The sequence below is a fragment of the Symphodus melops genome (assembly GCF_947650265.1).
Source record: "Symphodus melops genome assembly, chromosome: 12".
In the NCBI taxonomy this organism is placed as follows: Eukaryota; Metazoa; Chordata; class Actinopteri; order Labriformes; family Labridae; genus Symphodus; species Symphodus melops.
In genome coordinates this window covers 12,507,357-12,524,621 of record NC_136702.1, presented here as the reverse complement: position 1 = coordinate 12,524,621, position 17,265 = coordinate 12,507,357, and the positions used below count along the sequence as shown (strand labels likewise).

The window sequence follows — 17,265 nt, the reverse complement described above, 5'->3', positions numbered from 1 at the left end:
AACATAAAAGAGAAAAAAAAGAACAAAATATGCCATCTGATGAGGCCTGGGGCCAAAATCTTCTGATTCTTCGATTTGAAGTCAAGGGCCACAAAAAATCCACTCAAGGGCCACAAATGGCCCCCGGGCCGCACTTTGGACACCCCTGTGTTAGATGCTTCACTCTTTACTCTGTGAAGTTTCCCCATGCAAACAGTATGACAAAGTGCTTTTCTTTTGAAGGATGAGCTATTGACTGAAATCACCCCAAAGGCTCGTCAATAAATGGCCCGCACCGAGCCAAACGAAGTTTTGCCTGGTCTCAAATCACAACATTTCAATCACAGATGTGGACATGTGAAAAAGTCACGAGCTGAACGTCCTGAAATTGTCTGCAAACTTTCCGGAGTTATGGTGTGAAATGGGTTTTATTAGCGGAGAAGATAAAAAGGTCACTGCTAACCATCCTTTAATGTCCTAACCTTTAGCTCGACACTTAAATGACAACGAAGAAGCGACAAATGATGGTGCATGAGAAATCCACACACTGACTCATCAGCCAGGAAGGGCCTTGAATACAGAAAGGACAATAAGAACAGGAGAGCAGCGGGGTCCTTCCAGGCTGGTGTTCACCTTAACTCTCCTCTCAGGCAGGCAAAGCTCCCACAGTGTGTGTGTGTGTGTGTGTGTGTGTGTGGGGGGGGGGTTTTACTGACCCGTGACTGTGCTTTGCTAGCAGACGTTAACGCTGCACACATTCCAGCCTGCAATCACAGGACACACATCATCCACTTTCACATTAGCCTGAGCAGGCACATGGAGCGTGTGTTCACACACGCGTGCGTAAAGTAGCGGCCATGGCAGGAGTGAGACGAGGAAGAGGAGCTGCTTCTTACAGGAGAAATCCTGCGGAGATGCTCGGGCTGCTCAGGCACACGTCCTAGCGCCGGGACGAAGCCACTTGTGAAGGCCTTCACATGAGACAGGAAGCACACAAACGAAGGGCCAAAGACTTTAGTGCTCCCATGAGACCTCGAGGCTCATCACATGCATTGGTGCACACATTTCTCCAGGACTGAAAGTGCTGTGCAATGACACCTCTCCCTTTATTGCTTGCACACATTTTGTTAACTAGAATGTGCAAAGGGAAACTGTGGCTTTCATTTAAATGCCCAATCATCTGCATCCATCCAACCAAAACTCCTCACTGCGACAAGGTTGTGAAGGACTGAAGCAAAAAGCTGAAGGCCCAAAACAGTATATCCCTGAGTCACATCATTTACATCAATACATGAAGAAAAATGGCCTGAACAGAGCCTTCTATTAAATTGAACTCAATACAAAAGGTCTCCAGAGTAAAACAAACTGCAGGTGTTTATCTGTTTTGGTCCATTTACCAAAATTGCCACTCTAGAACCTTCCACATATGGAGAATCAATCTATCTCCTGCTTCAAAGGACCTCCTCGACACTGGAGCAGCTTATTATTGATTTAATTACGATATGAAGTCACTAACAACCCGTTTGTTTCAAAGTGTTCTGAAGCTTTATTAACCCATAATACGTATATATGTATAACAGCCATCCACTCGTGACCTCTTATCTTATGGGTAAGTAAATAAAAACATCCTGAAAGACGTTAGCATCTCGTTGCATGTTCTCATCCGAGCGCCGACACTTCTTTTTTTCCCCCCTCGTACACCTGCTGGCTGTGGAAACTTAAACCATCCGGCAGAAAGGATTTTCACAGCCTGATCATTTTACAGGTGAGGTGCTTTCATGCTTTTGAGACCATTTTTCTCATCTTCTCTCATTGTGCCACGACGCACCTGAGCTGAAAGAGAAGACACTGACAGACTTCTCCAATCGCTGACACAGCCTGAAGACTTGATGTGTAACTCCAACACCTCTGTGTCGACTGTAAATCATCGGCCATCCCTTCTTACAGACGCCACACCTCTCGCTCCTACTTTGTTTCTTCTCTAATGTCTATCAGCTCATGTTTTGATTTGACCACCGAAAGTGTCTCTTTCCTCGCAGCTTGAGAATGAATTATTGTCATTCAGGGGCCTTTAGATGGTTTGATAGTTGATCTGGTGATTGAAAGCGACTCCTCTGGAAGCTTTATGAACCTGCAGGATGCAAACATTGCACATTCTAATCAAACTCAATCTATAGGGATCAAAATCTACCATTTAACATAACAGTGGATTCACCTTTAAAAGGACTTCTTTTAAATAAAGAACATTTGATGACACGCCGTGCAGCTCGTCTTCTCGACAGATTGACTCTTCCTCTCATCCGGTGATTTGTTTGTTTTTTTTCTTTCCGACACTCGACAGCTCTTCTTATCCTCCCTCTATCATTTACATCTTAATATCTAAAAGTTACACTCCCTCCCCCACAATTCTCCTTTTCTCCCCCCGTCCCCCTCATGTCATCTTTCACTTTTTTTTCCTTGATGCAGCTCCTCGATCGATATCCTCCTTCGCTGAAAACTGCGAGCATTATTGTCGCTGGTCAGACCCCTGATTGAGTGTCTCAGTGAGGAGTCTGACAGGCAGACAGAAATAAATGAACCCAGAAAACAAATAGTAGCTTCCAGAATAAGGTGAGCTGGGGTTAGCCGTGCATTTATTTTATTTTATTTTTTTATGTGTGTGAGGAAGAAAGAAATAGGAGACGAATCGACAGCTTTGGAACATCTGTGCTGCCAAACAAAAAAAAAAAACATGACGCGCCTGAGAAAAAAAAAACACATCATGTCCTGGAGCTAAACTGCACATACACGTTCAATGTGGAAAAACATGATGCAAAGCCCTGGGGAGAACCCATCCCACAAACACCTCAGGATTTACATTTAGCAGGTAAAAAATGCTGCAGATGTGCGATGTGTGTGTGTTACATCTTCCAACATCGATTTTGTTTGCTCACATCTGCCAGACAACAGCCTGAGGTCCGTTTCAGCCGCCTCATGAAGGTGCTCCGCTGCTGCTTCCCCTTACATGGGAGAAAAACAACTGAATAAGACTCTTGTTCTGAAATGTCTCCAAAAGCTCGCCCAGGCCATTTTCCAAGCCCACATTCCACAAACGCCCACTATCCAACAATCATGCAGCGCTCGGAGCAGGCACAGCGGCAGGGCTGCTCACTGTTCTTCCAGGACAAGAGGAAGATAAGGCAGGGAGAGTCAGCTGGGCTCATATTGTTCACGGGGCTCTCGCTCGGTAACACGAGCCAGCTGATTACTGTGTGCCAAGTGCACTGCGGGGTAATCGTCCTCTATTAGCTGACGTGGTGAAGCATCTGCCTCGCGAGGGAAACGAAAGAGTTTTCAAGCTGGCCCGTTGGATGTTCATTACGTGAAGTTGCGAACAAACACCTGAGAGAAATACCTGCAAAGAATTCTCTGAATTTGAAGTACATTGTATGCAAGTCACATTAAAGGCAAGAAGTCAATTAAATGGCAATTTAGCACGGCCGCCTGCCGGCAGTTAACAACATTCAAGCGGTGAACTGGATAAGTTAAAGTCAAAACCACAGATAGAACAACTGTTCTTGAGGATCTCGCCAAAAGGTTTCCTGAACTCCCTTCAGGAATGTGTGAACTTTTGTCACATTGTTTTCGCTCATCGTCTCTGGGAATGTAATTCATACTGTGCCAGTTCATCACACCGGACAGAAAACCGGATTTATGGAACAGGATTCAAATTTCTTAAGGTGTGGTTTTGTTTGGTAGCTGATACTTTGAAAAACAACCCGGAGCAGATTCCAAGCCAAACACATACTCTCGTCTTGGTTAAGTCTTATAAAAAGCTGTTTCACCGAGCGAGGCATTCAGTGCTCCAGATCCTCGGCCACTCCTTGAAGAAAAAAAAAAACTGAGAGCAAGAATAAACAGTTTCAGAGAGACAGACAGGCAGGCGGTGAGAGCAGGGTCTGCTTTAGCACTTATCCTCACACATGTGTAAGCCGGGGGCCAAACCCACAGTCTAACTCAACAAACAGTGTGTGACAGAGAGAGGGGGGGGGGGGGGAGTATCTGTGCACATAGGTGTGCAAGCTAAGCCGGTTGAGGTTAGAAAGATAATACAGAAGAGAGCAGAGTCAGGAGTCTCAGATGATCATCCGGGTAGACCAGAGGTGGCAGCACGTGCTTTCCAGAGCCAGGGGCCAATTCTTTATGCACTAGAGGAAAAGTGCAGATTGATGGCAGTGCTACTGAAACGGTGCCATCATTCGTCTTCTATGACCTGCAGGGTTATACGGCCCTCGTCCTGATGCAGTGTCAGTAACACAGGGTCAGAGGTCAAGGCCCAGAGTCATCTTCACAACTCCTGAAGAAGACAGGATAGTATTAAGTGTATAATGTAAAAAAAAATGCAGATATTGATATAGCGAGCTCATAGAAAACATCTATAGGAGGAAGAAAATCCAACTAGTCCAACTGAGGGGACAATGGCTCAGCATTAATGGTACTGTATTTTATTTTATTTTTTTTTACAATTTTCAGTGCTAGTCTGCTAAATCTAAACACATTAAAAAAAGAACAGTGACGGCAAACTTCCTTTTTTAAACGGGATTCATTGGCACACACATTTTACTGAAAGCACAGTGGCTCTTTCACCTGTGTGAATATGAGGATGCACTGTTGCTGAATGCATTGTCTTAATTCTTAGTATTTGCTTGAACATGGTATTTACTGAATGTGGAGAACTATAATCAGGAGCAAGTCGTCCAGAAAAAGACAGACTTGAAGTTGTGTCCTGTGATTACCTCAAGTGTTCCCACTGTGTGTGTCTGTGTGGCAAGCGCACAAGAGTCGGGTTCAAAACACATTTGAACAAAAAAAAAAGAAGAACAAGCGATATGAATATGGTTGAAGATTGGTTTCCCTGATGTGTGACATGCTCCGGCTGTTTCTGTGTAATGGAAAATGTAAATCCTGGAACTCCTCGTTCCTCCTCCCTGTTTTCTCCTCCTTCAGCTGACCCTTCAGACACAGACGTGTAAATACAACTCCCTTTATAGATTTGACTTGGACACACTGAGTTCAACCTCAGAAAGAAAAAAGAAAAAAACAGTCTGTGCAGCAACACTGGAGTGAGCTTAAAATGCATTACATCTTTAAATAGAAACCCACTGGTCACCTTGTTGATTTAATCGTTTTTTCTGTCCATGTTCCATCGTCATGCTTGGCCAGAATCTCGAGTCAATAAGGCATTTTTAATTACAGAAAAAAAAGCACTACTCGAGTTCTACAAATCTGAACATTTAATACTGTAATAAAGTAGCAGAGGATGAGCTGCATACGTGACGTAAAGCAGAGATTTTTGGATTCAGCTCTAAATAAATGCTCCTTATTTTAGTCTTAACAACCTTTTCTGGGGATGTCAGGTGGTGCTGTGTATGTTTCAGAATGTTGTTAGAAACTATGTTGCAGGGTGCTGGGATTACATTTCAGTATGTTTGACATATTTGCATGCTGTTAGCAAGGCACATGATCATTTTTTTGAAAAAAAAAAAAAGGGAAGAGAGTGACTCGTGTCATAAGGCTCACTCATAGACACACAACGATAGCGCTGCGGCTGTGGTCGTGGTGAGCCTTAAGATGAAGTTAGAGCCCAAGTGTGTGTGTGTGTGTGTGTGTGTGTGTGTGTGTGTGTGTGTGTGTCATCAGCGGCATGACACACTCTGAGAGCATGCCAGCAGCTCTCTGCCACTTGCAGGAATTTCAGACTTGACTGCCGATCTTTGTCCAAGACAGAAAGGACAGAATCAGGACTCTCCACACACGTGTGTGTGTGTGTGTGTGTGTGTGTCTTCACTGTCTGTTACCACATATTATCAACTATGTCGAGAAGAACGAGCTCTCCAAAACAACTTCAAAACCGACTCTGCGTTATTGTTGAACAAACTTAAAAATTGTTTCTTGGACAGAGACAAAGGGGGTTTACAGGGAGCGGTTTTCCAAGAATGGAGGACAAGACTTCTGAGATTCAACAACTGAGCTCCAACTGAGGGGAGTCACACACGCTGACCGCAGACTGCACAGGCCTGTGTGACCTCTGTTATGTGGAGTATGCAGTGAGTAAGAGCACAGAGACGTGACGTTTGCACGTCCGTGTGTGTGTGTGTGTGTGCGTGTGTGTGTGTGTGTGTATTAGATTACAGGTCAGCTTAGAGCCATTGTTCCTCCATGAGTGCCTGAGATTCCATGTTTGAAAGGTTATTCCAAATCTTTGGGGCGTGTTGACAGGCAGAAAAAAAACAAAAACAAACAAATTGTGTAGTAACAGGGAGGTGTTTCATTCATGGCACCCGTATGCTACACACATCACATCACCAATTCTAGTGTGTGGCACTTAGAGAGGGGGGGGGGGTCATTATCTATCTATCTCTGTAGTCTTATCTCAAAGTGAGGCTGAAAAGTGTTGAGCATCAGAACTCTCCACTCAGAGCTGACACATCTGCTCTGTGTGTGTGTGTGTGTGTGTGTGTGTGTGTGTGTGTGTGTGTGTTTGAGCAGTAGTACAGCCAGAGTAATCAAAGCAGTGATTACTTCTGACCCTGAACATATACAGCACACGGAAGCACGTTCATACATCGTTCCTCAGGAATGGAGATTTGATTGAAACGTCCCTCTGAGGCGCTTACTCTCACCTGACAAACAAAAAGACCCACGAACCGGCAAGCCATTGGTTGAGAAAAATCTGATTAAGTTATCTTCAATCGATGAAAGACGGCGAGGCGAACAAGACGTAAAGGCTGTTCAGATATTCAGTCAGGAGGAATAACATCAATTATACAGTAAAAGCTGCAACTGCGCTTTGATCTAGAAACAGCCTCTCGTCGAGCCTCCAAACCTCCAGAAGAAAGACGAAATAGTCAAGAGATGTCAAAGCCCTTATCTCATCCTGATAGTCTCCACATTAAAACGCTGCTGTAATCGTTGTTATTATTTGGATGCAAGCTAAAGGAGCTTTGGAAGCTGAAGCTACAGTATGTTATGATGACAGTATGTCAATAAGTGACTCTTGAAACATCTCACTTCCCTCTATAACATTCGTTCTGGGGCAGCAGCTTGATGCATGTTAGATCAGCAGCAGAGCGGGTCACGTTTTTTTTTTTTTAACCCATAGAGCTTTTTTTTTATTTGATCTCCTTTTGAGCGATACACTTTAATTTTCATTCTTTTTCAAATGCGCCTGTGTTAGTTTCTATCTTACATAAACAAGACAAGACCGTTCGGAGAGTCGTCATCAAGCAAAGCCACGAGCCAAATATTCCAAACTACTTGATTTGGAGGTCGAGCTGGAAGTGAACGCACCCCAGATAGTCTCGAAAGAAACTGCTTACTTATTATAATACATTTAACGAAATGGGCAGGACTCTCATCTTCTTAGTGCATCAGTGTTCTTTACTCCCAAATAAGATTCACAAACTTGTTTTTCAGACCTCAGTTATAAACGCCGGTGCTGGTGATGTATCTATTATTACATATATAAATATATTTTAAGATACTTCAGTTGCACCCTTATCTCCTACATGCTTCTGACTCAGCCTGGTCAGAAGAGTTCATTTATGTAACCTTGTATTTCTTTTCTTTTTTCTCCTGGTATGCTTCAGATGAAAATACACGAGCTCTTAATGCAGCACCAGGAGCTGGATCAGGAGGGAGAAAGTTTTATAAGTCGTGTTGTTTGTTTATCCAGATGATTTAGGTCTTACAAGAATGAGTTTAGCGGTTGTTAAATGCCGAAACAGACGCCGCACTTTGTCGGTTTACTCCTTAGGAGATTTTAAATGCAGTCCTGACCTGCCCTCGCTTTCGGTTCTTTCTGGATGTACAGGTACAGTATATATGTACACGCTGGGAAAAGTGCAGACTATCAGCAGCAGAGCTCACCTGAAACTGTCTGCTGGCTCAGAAAGCACGCGGGCTGAAAATGAATGTTCTGCTATGTGGGCTGGGTAAAAAAAAAATGTAGATTTAAAAATAAAAAGGCCTGGGTTAAACCCCCACAAGAAAAGAAACTCACGCACATGTGTTTTATCTCTTTCCTCTTGTATTCTACTGGGACACCTAAGGGAACGGGCCAAAGAGGAGGGAGAGACCTGTTCCTTTAAAGGCTGAGGCAACCTGCTATTCTGTGTGTGTGTGTGTGTGTCTGTGTGTGTGTGTGTGTGTGTGTGTTTGTTGTATGGAGCCTCGCCCTCCAGCAGCGGTTGGGGTTTAGAAAAACCCCTCTCCTCACGGTGAAGTTGATAGGTCACGGCACATTCCAGACATTTTGCTGTGTTTGTTTTCCACCAGGAAGGCTCACAATGCGGCCCGCTGCTGCTACAAAGCCCTCTGTTTGTCTTTGATGTGCGCATCACACCTCAGCAGACCAACACACGGACTGAAAGTCTCACCAAAAGAAATAAAATCAAGTCACGTTCATTGTCTTCTCAGACATCTCCTAGAAGGTGGAGCTTGGGGTGTTGACGTTTTAAGCCCGAGCTTTGTAGCTTCACATGAGCATCTGGAGGAACCCAGATGGTTTACAGAGCTAAGAAGATTTCTTTCGTCGGGTTTATTCCTTCATATTTCAGACTTTTCACACGGCTGCTCATTGGCCAGCTGCAGAGAGAGCTGAGCTCATAGACAAGCTGTGCAGGCCGACCTCTGCTGAGTCCTAGTCAGAGAAGGTCAAGAGAAGCTAATCGGCGTTCATGGCACTGACCAGTAAACATCATCACACCACCTCTGTGGAATTCATTATCATTCATTAGTTTTATTCAAAACGTCCAGCTTTTAAAGCACACTCGGGAATAAAATAACAAAATAAAAATAAGAATTTGTTTTTTCATGGTATTGCTATTTTTTTTATTTAATTGTCATGTTTTTTCTTTAGTGCTTTGTTGTTGTTCTTTTTAATGCACTGCAGGTTTGCACTGTGGGTTGAGGGGATTGAAATTTCATCTGTGCTGTATGTTTAACATGGAGACTATTTGACAAATAAAGCCTACCTACCTACCTACCTACCTACCTAAAAGGTAATAGATGAGCAGAGTGATGTAATATCCAATAATGCTAAAGAATGAACAGGTTGAAAAAGGATTTTGGGAATGTATGTTGCCAATAGTTTAGCCCTCCGGTATTATGTGACATGTTTCAACACAGAAAATGAAATGTGAAATGATAGAAGGGAGTTGGATCAGATAAATACAGCGGCGTGGGATGTGACAAGGGCCATCTTTGAATGTTCACCTTGAGCTTTGAAAGACTTCCTGGAGGATAAAAGCTCTCTGCACAGCTCAGTGACCTCCGCCTTGTACCCCCCCCCCCCCCCCTTTCCTTTCTGCGAGCAATTCCCGCAGCACCTTGAACCCAGCAGTACAAATGTTGAGAACATAACTCTACTTATGCAAGAAAGATGAATAATAGAATGTGTCCTCGAAGTGAGCACGCTTCACATTCACGCCACCGAGTGAACTTAGTTACCTGATTCTTCATGTCTGTCTTCTGCCATTCAAATCTCCTGAAGAGCCTCTGTGTGTCATCCACACTTGCAAAGAGGGGCGAGGCATCAATACACAAAGGTAGGCGAGCAGGTGACAACCTTTTCAAACCTGAATGCTGAATCAGGCGGCACAAAAACCCCACGGTGTGCAGAGGAGTACGGAGTGTGAGTTTTGTAACGTGTCCTTGAAGTGGGGCGTTCAGCTTGTTTTGGTCACTCAGCAGATCTTTTTGGCGCTCGCTGCTCCTTCCTGCTCTACTCTGCATGTGGCATCTCTCTCTCTCTCTCTCTACTCTGTATGTGGCATCTCTCTCTCTCTCTCTCTCTCTCTCTCTCTCTCTCTCTCTCACAGCGAGGAGACACGAGCCGTCGACCCTCACATGCAAAAAAAAAAAAAGAAAAAAAAAAAAGAAGGTGCTGTGCCTGGTGTGCAACTTCAACGACAGATATACTGTACATCAGACCTGAGATGTGTTCATTCAGCTCTGCTAAATGGCCTTCTGAATCGTTCCCTTTCTGCACCTTCTAAACAACTACAGAGGAGATTGTGTGTACCAGGATGAACAGCATGAAGGCCTGGCAACCACGTCTGAAGGGCCAAAGAGCCAGGACTCTGGTAGGCATGAAAAAGACCAACTTCCTGGAATCATCTGATCTAAAAGGTTAATGATACAGACTGAACACAACATGCAGATTAATACATCGAGAATGCAGGTTAAGCTGCTAATAGTTTGTAATATAAGGATGAAGGTCTACTTGTCTTCAATCTGTAAGATGAGTTAGAAAAAATGATTAATTCTTGATTTGGTTTTACTCAATTCATTACGTGTACAGCTCCTCCGGTTCTGATCAGAGTAAATGTCTGACATTCCAATCAAGCGTCAGTGATACCGACTGTAAGATACTGATTTAGGTTCCTCGCTCTACAAAATGCGGCCGTGGACTGTGGGAGAGCTCGACTGATCAGGGATTAACGTCGTCGACTGTGACTGTTGCGACGCGGCGTCACTTGAGCGATCAATTGGTTCGGGACTTTTCACCGTTGAAGAAACGATCGATCTTCACTTTCAAACGGCTCCACGCTGAAAACATTCACAATATAGGAGTGTTAACACTTTTCTATTGATTGTTTGGAGTCATTTCTGAACTTGATATCACATTTTGCAAGGGCAAAAACGATGTGGCTACAAACCAATCAATCAATCGTTATTTTCTCATCTAATCCTGAACAACTCAAATATGTTTCGCTTCTTAAACTCGATACATTCATTCATCAGATAAACGCACAAAGACAGAAAAGGCTCGTTTTATCCTGACGTGTCTATTCTGCTATCATTGAACTTGGATGGCTGCTACAGTGTAAAGACAGAGACAGGATGTTGAAGAGTGCAGTTAAAGAAAACAAATAGATGGGACCTGCGGTACAGAGGAACAAAATGCAATTTAGTGAGAAGAGGAGAAAAAAAAAACAAGTGGAGTATTTATAGGCTGATTTGAGCATCTTTCCCATCAGCCCAGAGACATGAGCCGGTCAAAGCACCACACACATCCATGTGCTGAACACAAGCACATGAGAGCAGCGCAAGAATCTGAAGCTCTACTCCCAGGCACACCCTTGAAATATTTATTACCCTCCACTATGGCTGGGTCACTCACAGCATACTGTAGCTGCCTCTTTATCTCCACACTGGACTTTATAGCAGCTGCAGCCAGCCAGCCAGCCAGCCAGATCCAAGGCTCAACATTCTTCTCTTCTGGATCCTATTATGGAGGCTAAGCAGCCGTCAACACTCGAGCCCTTCAGCAATTGTCCTAAATCCTACATGTTGTTAAAGCTCTTAATGTACAATGGGATCTCACATTCACTGCGTGTTCGTTGCTTCTCAACAATGGGCTGGAGACTGCGTGTGAGCCCGGTGGATTGTCGTTTCTTTATGAGTTGGTGTTGGGAGTCAGAGACCACAGAGAGGAATGAGTCAGGACCAGTGAGCAGTAACGGAGTGTGTGTGTGTAGACCGGCTCACTGAGGTTTCCTGTACGCTCATACTTTACAGTTTTTATGACACTGCTGGTCACCTAAGCGAATCACTCAACGCAGCTATCACGCAGGCGAACCACCGAAGCTAACACTTTATTGTGGGTTGCTTCTGTTCAATCAAAGTTATACCATTAAGGGGTATATTAAGGATCATTGATGTTTCCTTCCTAAATACTGCAGAGGTGCCCTTGAGCAAGGCACCGATTGTGCCTTGTGTTTGTGCATGTGTGTGTATTTCAGCCTCTGTGTGTGTAGCATGTCCAACAACAGTGTTAAAAGTGAACTTCCCCTCACATTAAGGTATTTCACCTGCTGACCATGAAAGCTTCTTGATACACTGCTGACATTTCTGCAGGTCTTTGTGTTTATAGTGACGTCACGATTCGCCGCGGTTCCAAATGCTACAAAATGATGAGGTAAGAATAAGGGACTGATAGACATGAGCAGCCCCCCCCCGACACCCCAGTGAACTTTCAATCCGCATGAAAAGGCCGATAATTACAGCCTCGACCCTCCAACGGAGCCGAAGGTGTCGAAAAAGGTCGTTCACGTTTAATCGTCTCCGTCTGATGAGTTCAGTTTCCACCTGACAGCACTCCTGCATCCTGCAGTGAGTCAAGTTTCACCAGAAGTGATAAGATAAGGTGGGACTTTATTGATCAGCATGGGGAAATTGGGTTATCGCAGCAGCAAGGACACAGAAGAGAAAAAGAAACAAATACAAACAGTGGCTGCCATTTCAGTGAACTCTGAATGTGGCTGACAATGAAAAGGACATTTTCAAAACAAAGAAATAGTGAAGCTTGTGTTAAACCTTCAAAAAAAAAAAAAAGAAACCTAGCAAAGAAACCAACTCAATGAGCAAAAACCTGGTTAGCTTCCCTGTCAGTGTTTGCTTGAAGCCGAGCAGGCAGAATAAAAGCGATGACCAACTCAGGGGTTTGGAAGTTCCAGCATGTACACCAGCACGGGACTTAAAATGACTTTGTAATCAGAGGGGTTTTAGAGAGCAAACAAAGAAGGAGGGACAGGAACTGGGGAATGATAGAGCGAGTCTAGGAATTACTCAGCAGACACGTCTCCCCCTCTTTCCTCCCTGCAGGAGATAATAGGGATCATCAGTCTTCTTGCCCTCCTTTTATGCCCCAATCTTTTGACCCGCTCATCTACATCCAGGTCAGCTGAGAGATACCACAGAACACCTTTTCAACAACTGTGCTGGCTAGAACATGTGAGGAGGGGTTTCCCTCTGATAATAAAAACCTTCTCATTAAGCAGACGTCTGGATTTAGGTGGTCAAAGGTTTTGATACTTTTCACCTGTTTTTGTTGAATTCTTTTTTGAACCAAAAGCAGCAGGGAGCAAAAGATAGACAACAGCAGGTTGTCCGTTCAAGTTCACTGCTTTTATTCTTCACAGTACTTCAAAGTGGCTCCACTGTATTTGGACACAACCATGGGAACTGTCTGAATTGCACAGATACACTGACAATGTTTCAGTACCAAAATGTTGCCATTGTTTCTGTGCAATTTAGAGAGTGTGCAGATTGTTTATTGGCAATTTATTAATCACATTAAATTACTCAATATCGGATGCCTATTATTGCTAGCATTGTGTCAAAACAGGTTGTTTGATTTTTACTGTTGTACTGTATGAAAAATGTGAAATGCTGTTATCATGAAAACTCTAAACTGGATAACTGGACTGGTTTATGGTCATGGCATTTTCTCAACCAGCTCCATAGAGTCCTATGAGAAACTTTCAGATGATATGTTGGGGGCATTTTCCCCTTTTGATTGAACAGATGAAGAGTAAAGAGGCCGTTGTTGGAAATTGTCTGAAAGAGAGGCAGCCATTATGGATTTTTTACAAACTAACTACTGCTGCCTCAGGATGTTTTACCAAGCGTTGACTGTCACTAAATTTAAGAAGGGATATCTATTGTGTTCTGGAGGAAAATACAGATGTAAAGTCAACTTTTCAGGAGCTTTAAACCTTGAAAACCTTTACATTCCAGGTCCATTCTCCACATTTACAGTGAATCCAGGTTTCACTTCACTGAAGGTGTTTGTATTATTTAGTAATTCTGCCACACTGTAATGGCACCATGTCTGCTATGTAAACAATGTAAACTACAAAACCTTAAATAAGCAGCACTTGGACAAGTGAGAAAAATTGAAGATTACAGCGAGCACACATGCTTAGTAAGACATGCATAAATTGGAAATAAATGCATTATGCATGGCTTGAGGACCCACTCCCTATTATAACACACACAATAGGAGTGCACAAGTTGTTGATTTGTCATGTTAGCAGGCTGAAGCTGCGGACACTGGACTATCATCAGGCTGAGTTGCTGGATTGTCTCAGACTCATGTTATTCCAATGATGGCTGCTGCCAAACTGCTTAAGAAAACATACATGACACATCTATTCAACATCATGAATAATACAGTGTCTCTGCCTGCTCAGGCATACAAAGAAAAAAAAACCCAGAGATGATTCCCTCTGTGGGTTACAGACACGGCTGACTTTAAATCCCTGTGAGACGAGCAAAATGAGAACGAGCAAAAAACCTGCAGGATTGTCAAGGCTCTCATCTCCTTCCAATAAATCCTAGACGTCTTTTCTATCCTGAGACAGGATGCAACGGGGAGGCAACTGAAGGGCAAGATCAAGAGGTGAAGAGTTCACAGCCGCTTACAGGAGTAGGATTTGCAACTGGAGAGGAATAGCTTGATTTCCCTCCATACAAAGAAAAAAAAAAAAGAGAATGGCACGCTCCTCTTCATCAGGGAGAGAGTACAGGTAATATGGAATAGTGGAGGCACACAGAGAGAGAGAGAGAGAGAGAGAGAGAGAGAGAGAGAGAGAGAGAGAGAGGCTGTTATTGAGGTGCATGGGAGAAGAAGCAGAAGGCAGCAGACGCAGGGAGAGATACTGCTATCGCCGCTCCAACATGGCAGGATGTGACATGTGGAGAGCAGGAAGAGGAAGCTGGACAGATATAGATTCATTCTGCTGAAAACATGTCTGTCCCATTAGGGCTCTTGGTGGCGGTTAATGTGCTTATCAAAGCGTGCACCTTTGGTCTTTTCCTCGTCGAGGCCTGAGGCAGCCAGTCGACACACTGGAAAAAATAAAGGCTTTAATTTAACCACGGATCACTTGCTTTTCTATTGTTTCAAGTTCCGAGAAGATTACAGCGATTGCATTGTAGACTTTTACATTTTCCTTCGAAGTTGGCAAGAAGTAAGGTCACACCCGCGGGTCAAACTCCAAAACTAATCAGACTTAATGTAGGCCATTCATTCGTATAACTTTACAAAAGCCCGGCTAATTTAACCTCGTGAAACAACTCAAACCCAGAATCACACTGAAACAATGGGTCTCATTGAACTAACACAAACAAACAGTGAAGGAAAGCTTGCTCAAAGACACATCAGCACAGCTGATTTATAATAAGCCTATAGCTTTGTTTACTCTGTAGTAAGTGTTTCAATGCAAAGTAATGAAATGAAAAAGGACAGATCCTCCATACCTATTACATGATACATCCAATACTTAGTACTAAGTCTTTGAGTGATGTGATTTTATCAGTGAGCATTACTTTCCTTTAGGGCTTTGTATTTGGAAATGATGTCATACAGTTAAGGGACTTTCTAAAGTCTTATTTGTTTCTGAGTAAAGTCTTGTGTACAGGGCTTGGCTTGGAGGTGAGACTGAGGTTCACTTTGGTTTCAAAAAGATCAGATTGTAAAAAGATTGATTTCATAGGATACAATCAAACGTGGTGTCAAATTTAAAGACACATGACTTCATTTGAGAAATAATGAGTAATGTATTTTTGTATATAGTGTAGGTCTGCAGATACAAGAACACCCATGAAGTAAAGCCTCCACGCTCATTATGTGTGATAATGTGTGATCAAAATGTAAAGTCAAAACACTCATACTAGATGGGAGCAATATCGGCAGCAGATATATATCTATATATTCTCATATTTGCTTACAAATGTCATTTAAAGCCCTGTTGAGACATTCAGCAATGTTTCAACTTCTGTTTTTATCTTGATCTTGTTCTTACTAGTTTTAGGATTAAAAACAATAATTCTCATAAATTGGTGTCAGGTCATACTCTGATATTGCTTTTTCCATTTCCCAGTTGTTTAAAGTTTCTACAGAGGACAAATGATGTGCTGAGGTGTACAGCAGGGCCACACAGAGGCAGCATGGGTGTGTCATGATAACCATCTGGCCAAACATGCCAACGTGTCTTTGCTTTCTTAAGGTTTGAACTATAAATGTCAAGTCTGTACACAACTTGTCTTCATCACAAGTCAAATAAAACGATTGAACCATTTAACCAGAGTCATTTAGATGAGTAAGCACATTGTAGTAAGCTGTAACAAGGATAGTATTCCTACTGCACAAGTTGAGTTTCAGGGGTGTCCGACAGTAGCAGAGGGACTTCTGGGATGCTGGCATGTTTTCAAACAAGAGCCACAAAGCTCAGATAAAGGGCGGTGGTTCTGACAGCTGTCAAACATTGTACTGTTTAAAGCACTCCTCCAGTAACAAATACTGCGTGCCTTTGCCACGCGTGGATTTAGTTGTGTGTGCATGTTGTTGTCAACTTACCCTCCGAGAGCTCCAGCTCCAGCTCCGCCAGCTTCTCCCGGACCTCCGCCGGCAGGGTCATCGCGACAGCCGGCGTGGGCTCCAACATCATCGTTAGCAACCCGCTGGAGGTTCTCTCAGCCATGGTGGTCCACAGCGAAGCAACAAAAAATTATAGGTCCACTGAGTCGCAGGTTGGGGTGGACAATGCGCCAAGAAATGAAACAAAAACACGCACTCCTTACTTGCTTTCGGGTAAGGAGAGCAGACAGGGTGTTGGTGTTTCTCTGGTGTCGCTGCGACGTCGTACAGATGTGTGAGAAATCTCTCCAGCCGTCATGACACGGCTAGCTGTGAGGCTAGCAGACACACCTGGCTGTGTGTTCCCATGTGGGTTAGGACAGGGCTCCTGTAAGTGTCTCCGGGTCTGTCCCTGGACACTGACGGTGTCCGCGACTGTCCGCGGGCTGCCTCACTTCAACTGTGGAGAGAACTCATTCAACTCCTCGCTCCTCGCTTCCCACGGCGCAGTCGCCATTGCATCATAGCAACAGCAGTCCCAGCCGTGCGCGTTCACAAGACCTACTCCTGTGATTGCGCGCGTGCTCGTGTAGCTGCATGCCGTCTCCTGATGTTCCTAATAAAACTTGGCTGCCTCCTACTGTCACAATCACAATGCTGCGTGGTGTATGCACTTTGTTTTTGATTTTCTGTTATTGCAATGAAAAGGTGTTTTATTCTAATCTGTAATTTATTTATCTATTTTTGGGGTCATAATGGAATAATATACACATTATTGATTTCAAGTAAAGCAAATGTTATCACTAAATATGTATGCATTTATTTCATTAGAAATACGGTTTTATTAGTAATTGCACCCTCAAAACAAACACTATGGCTGGCAATTATTTCTGATGGTATTTAGAATTCTCTCCATAAGTTGTACATTTACAACAATTACTTTTATTTCTAAAGAATTCTACAAATCCTTGAGCAGACACTTTCACCCCAAAGCCTATGCCCAAAGGAACAAATGGAAAATGGACTTTAAAGCGCTTTTATACTGCAGGTCACACACTGATGGAATTGTAATCAGCATCAAAACCATACTAAAAATATAT

At 43.4% G+C, this 17,265-nt stretch overlaps 1 protein-coding gene across 4 annotated transcripts in view; it reads right to left on the bottom strand.

Moving 5' to 3' along the window:
* The window catches only part of dip2a (disco-interacting protein 2 homolog A), a 68,695-nt gene extending 51,971 nt beyond the window's left edge, over positions 1-16,724 (bottom strand). For all 4 annotated transcript variants that reach the window (XM_079357461.1, XM_079357462.1, XM_079357459.1 and 1 more), the window contains exon 1: positions 16,166-16,724. In XM_079357461.1, coding sequence (XP_079213587.1) covers positions 16,166-16,289 — 124 coding nt within the window. In that variant the 5' untranslated portion in view covers positions 16,290-16,724. The remainder of the gene's footprint in view (positions 1-16,165) is intronic.
* Between the last annotated feature and the right edge of the window lie 541 nt (positions 16,725-17,265).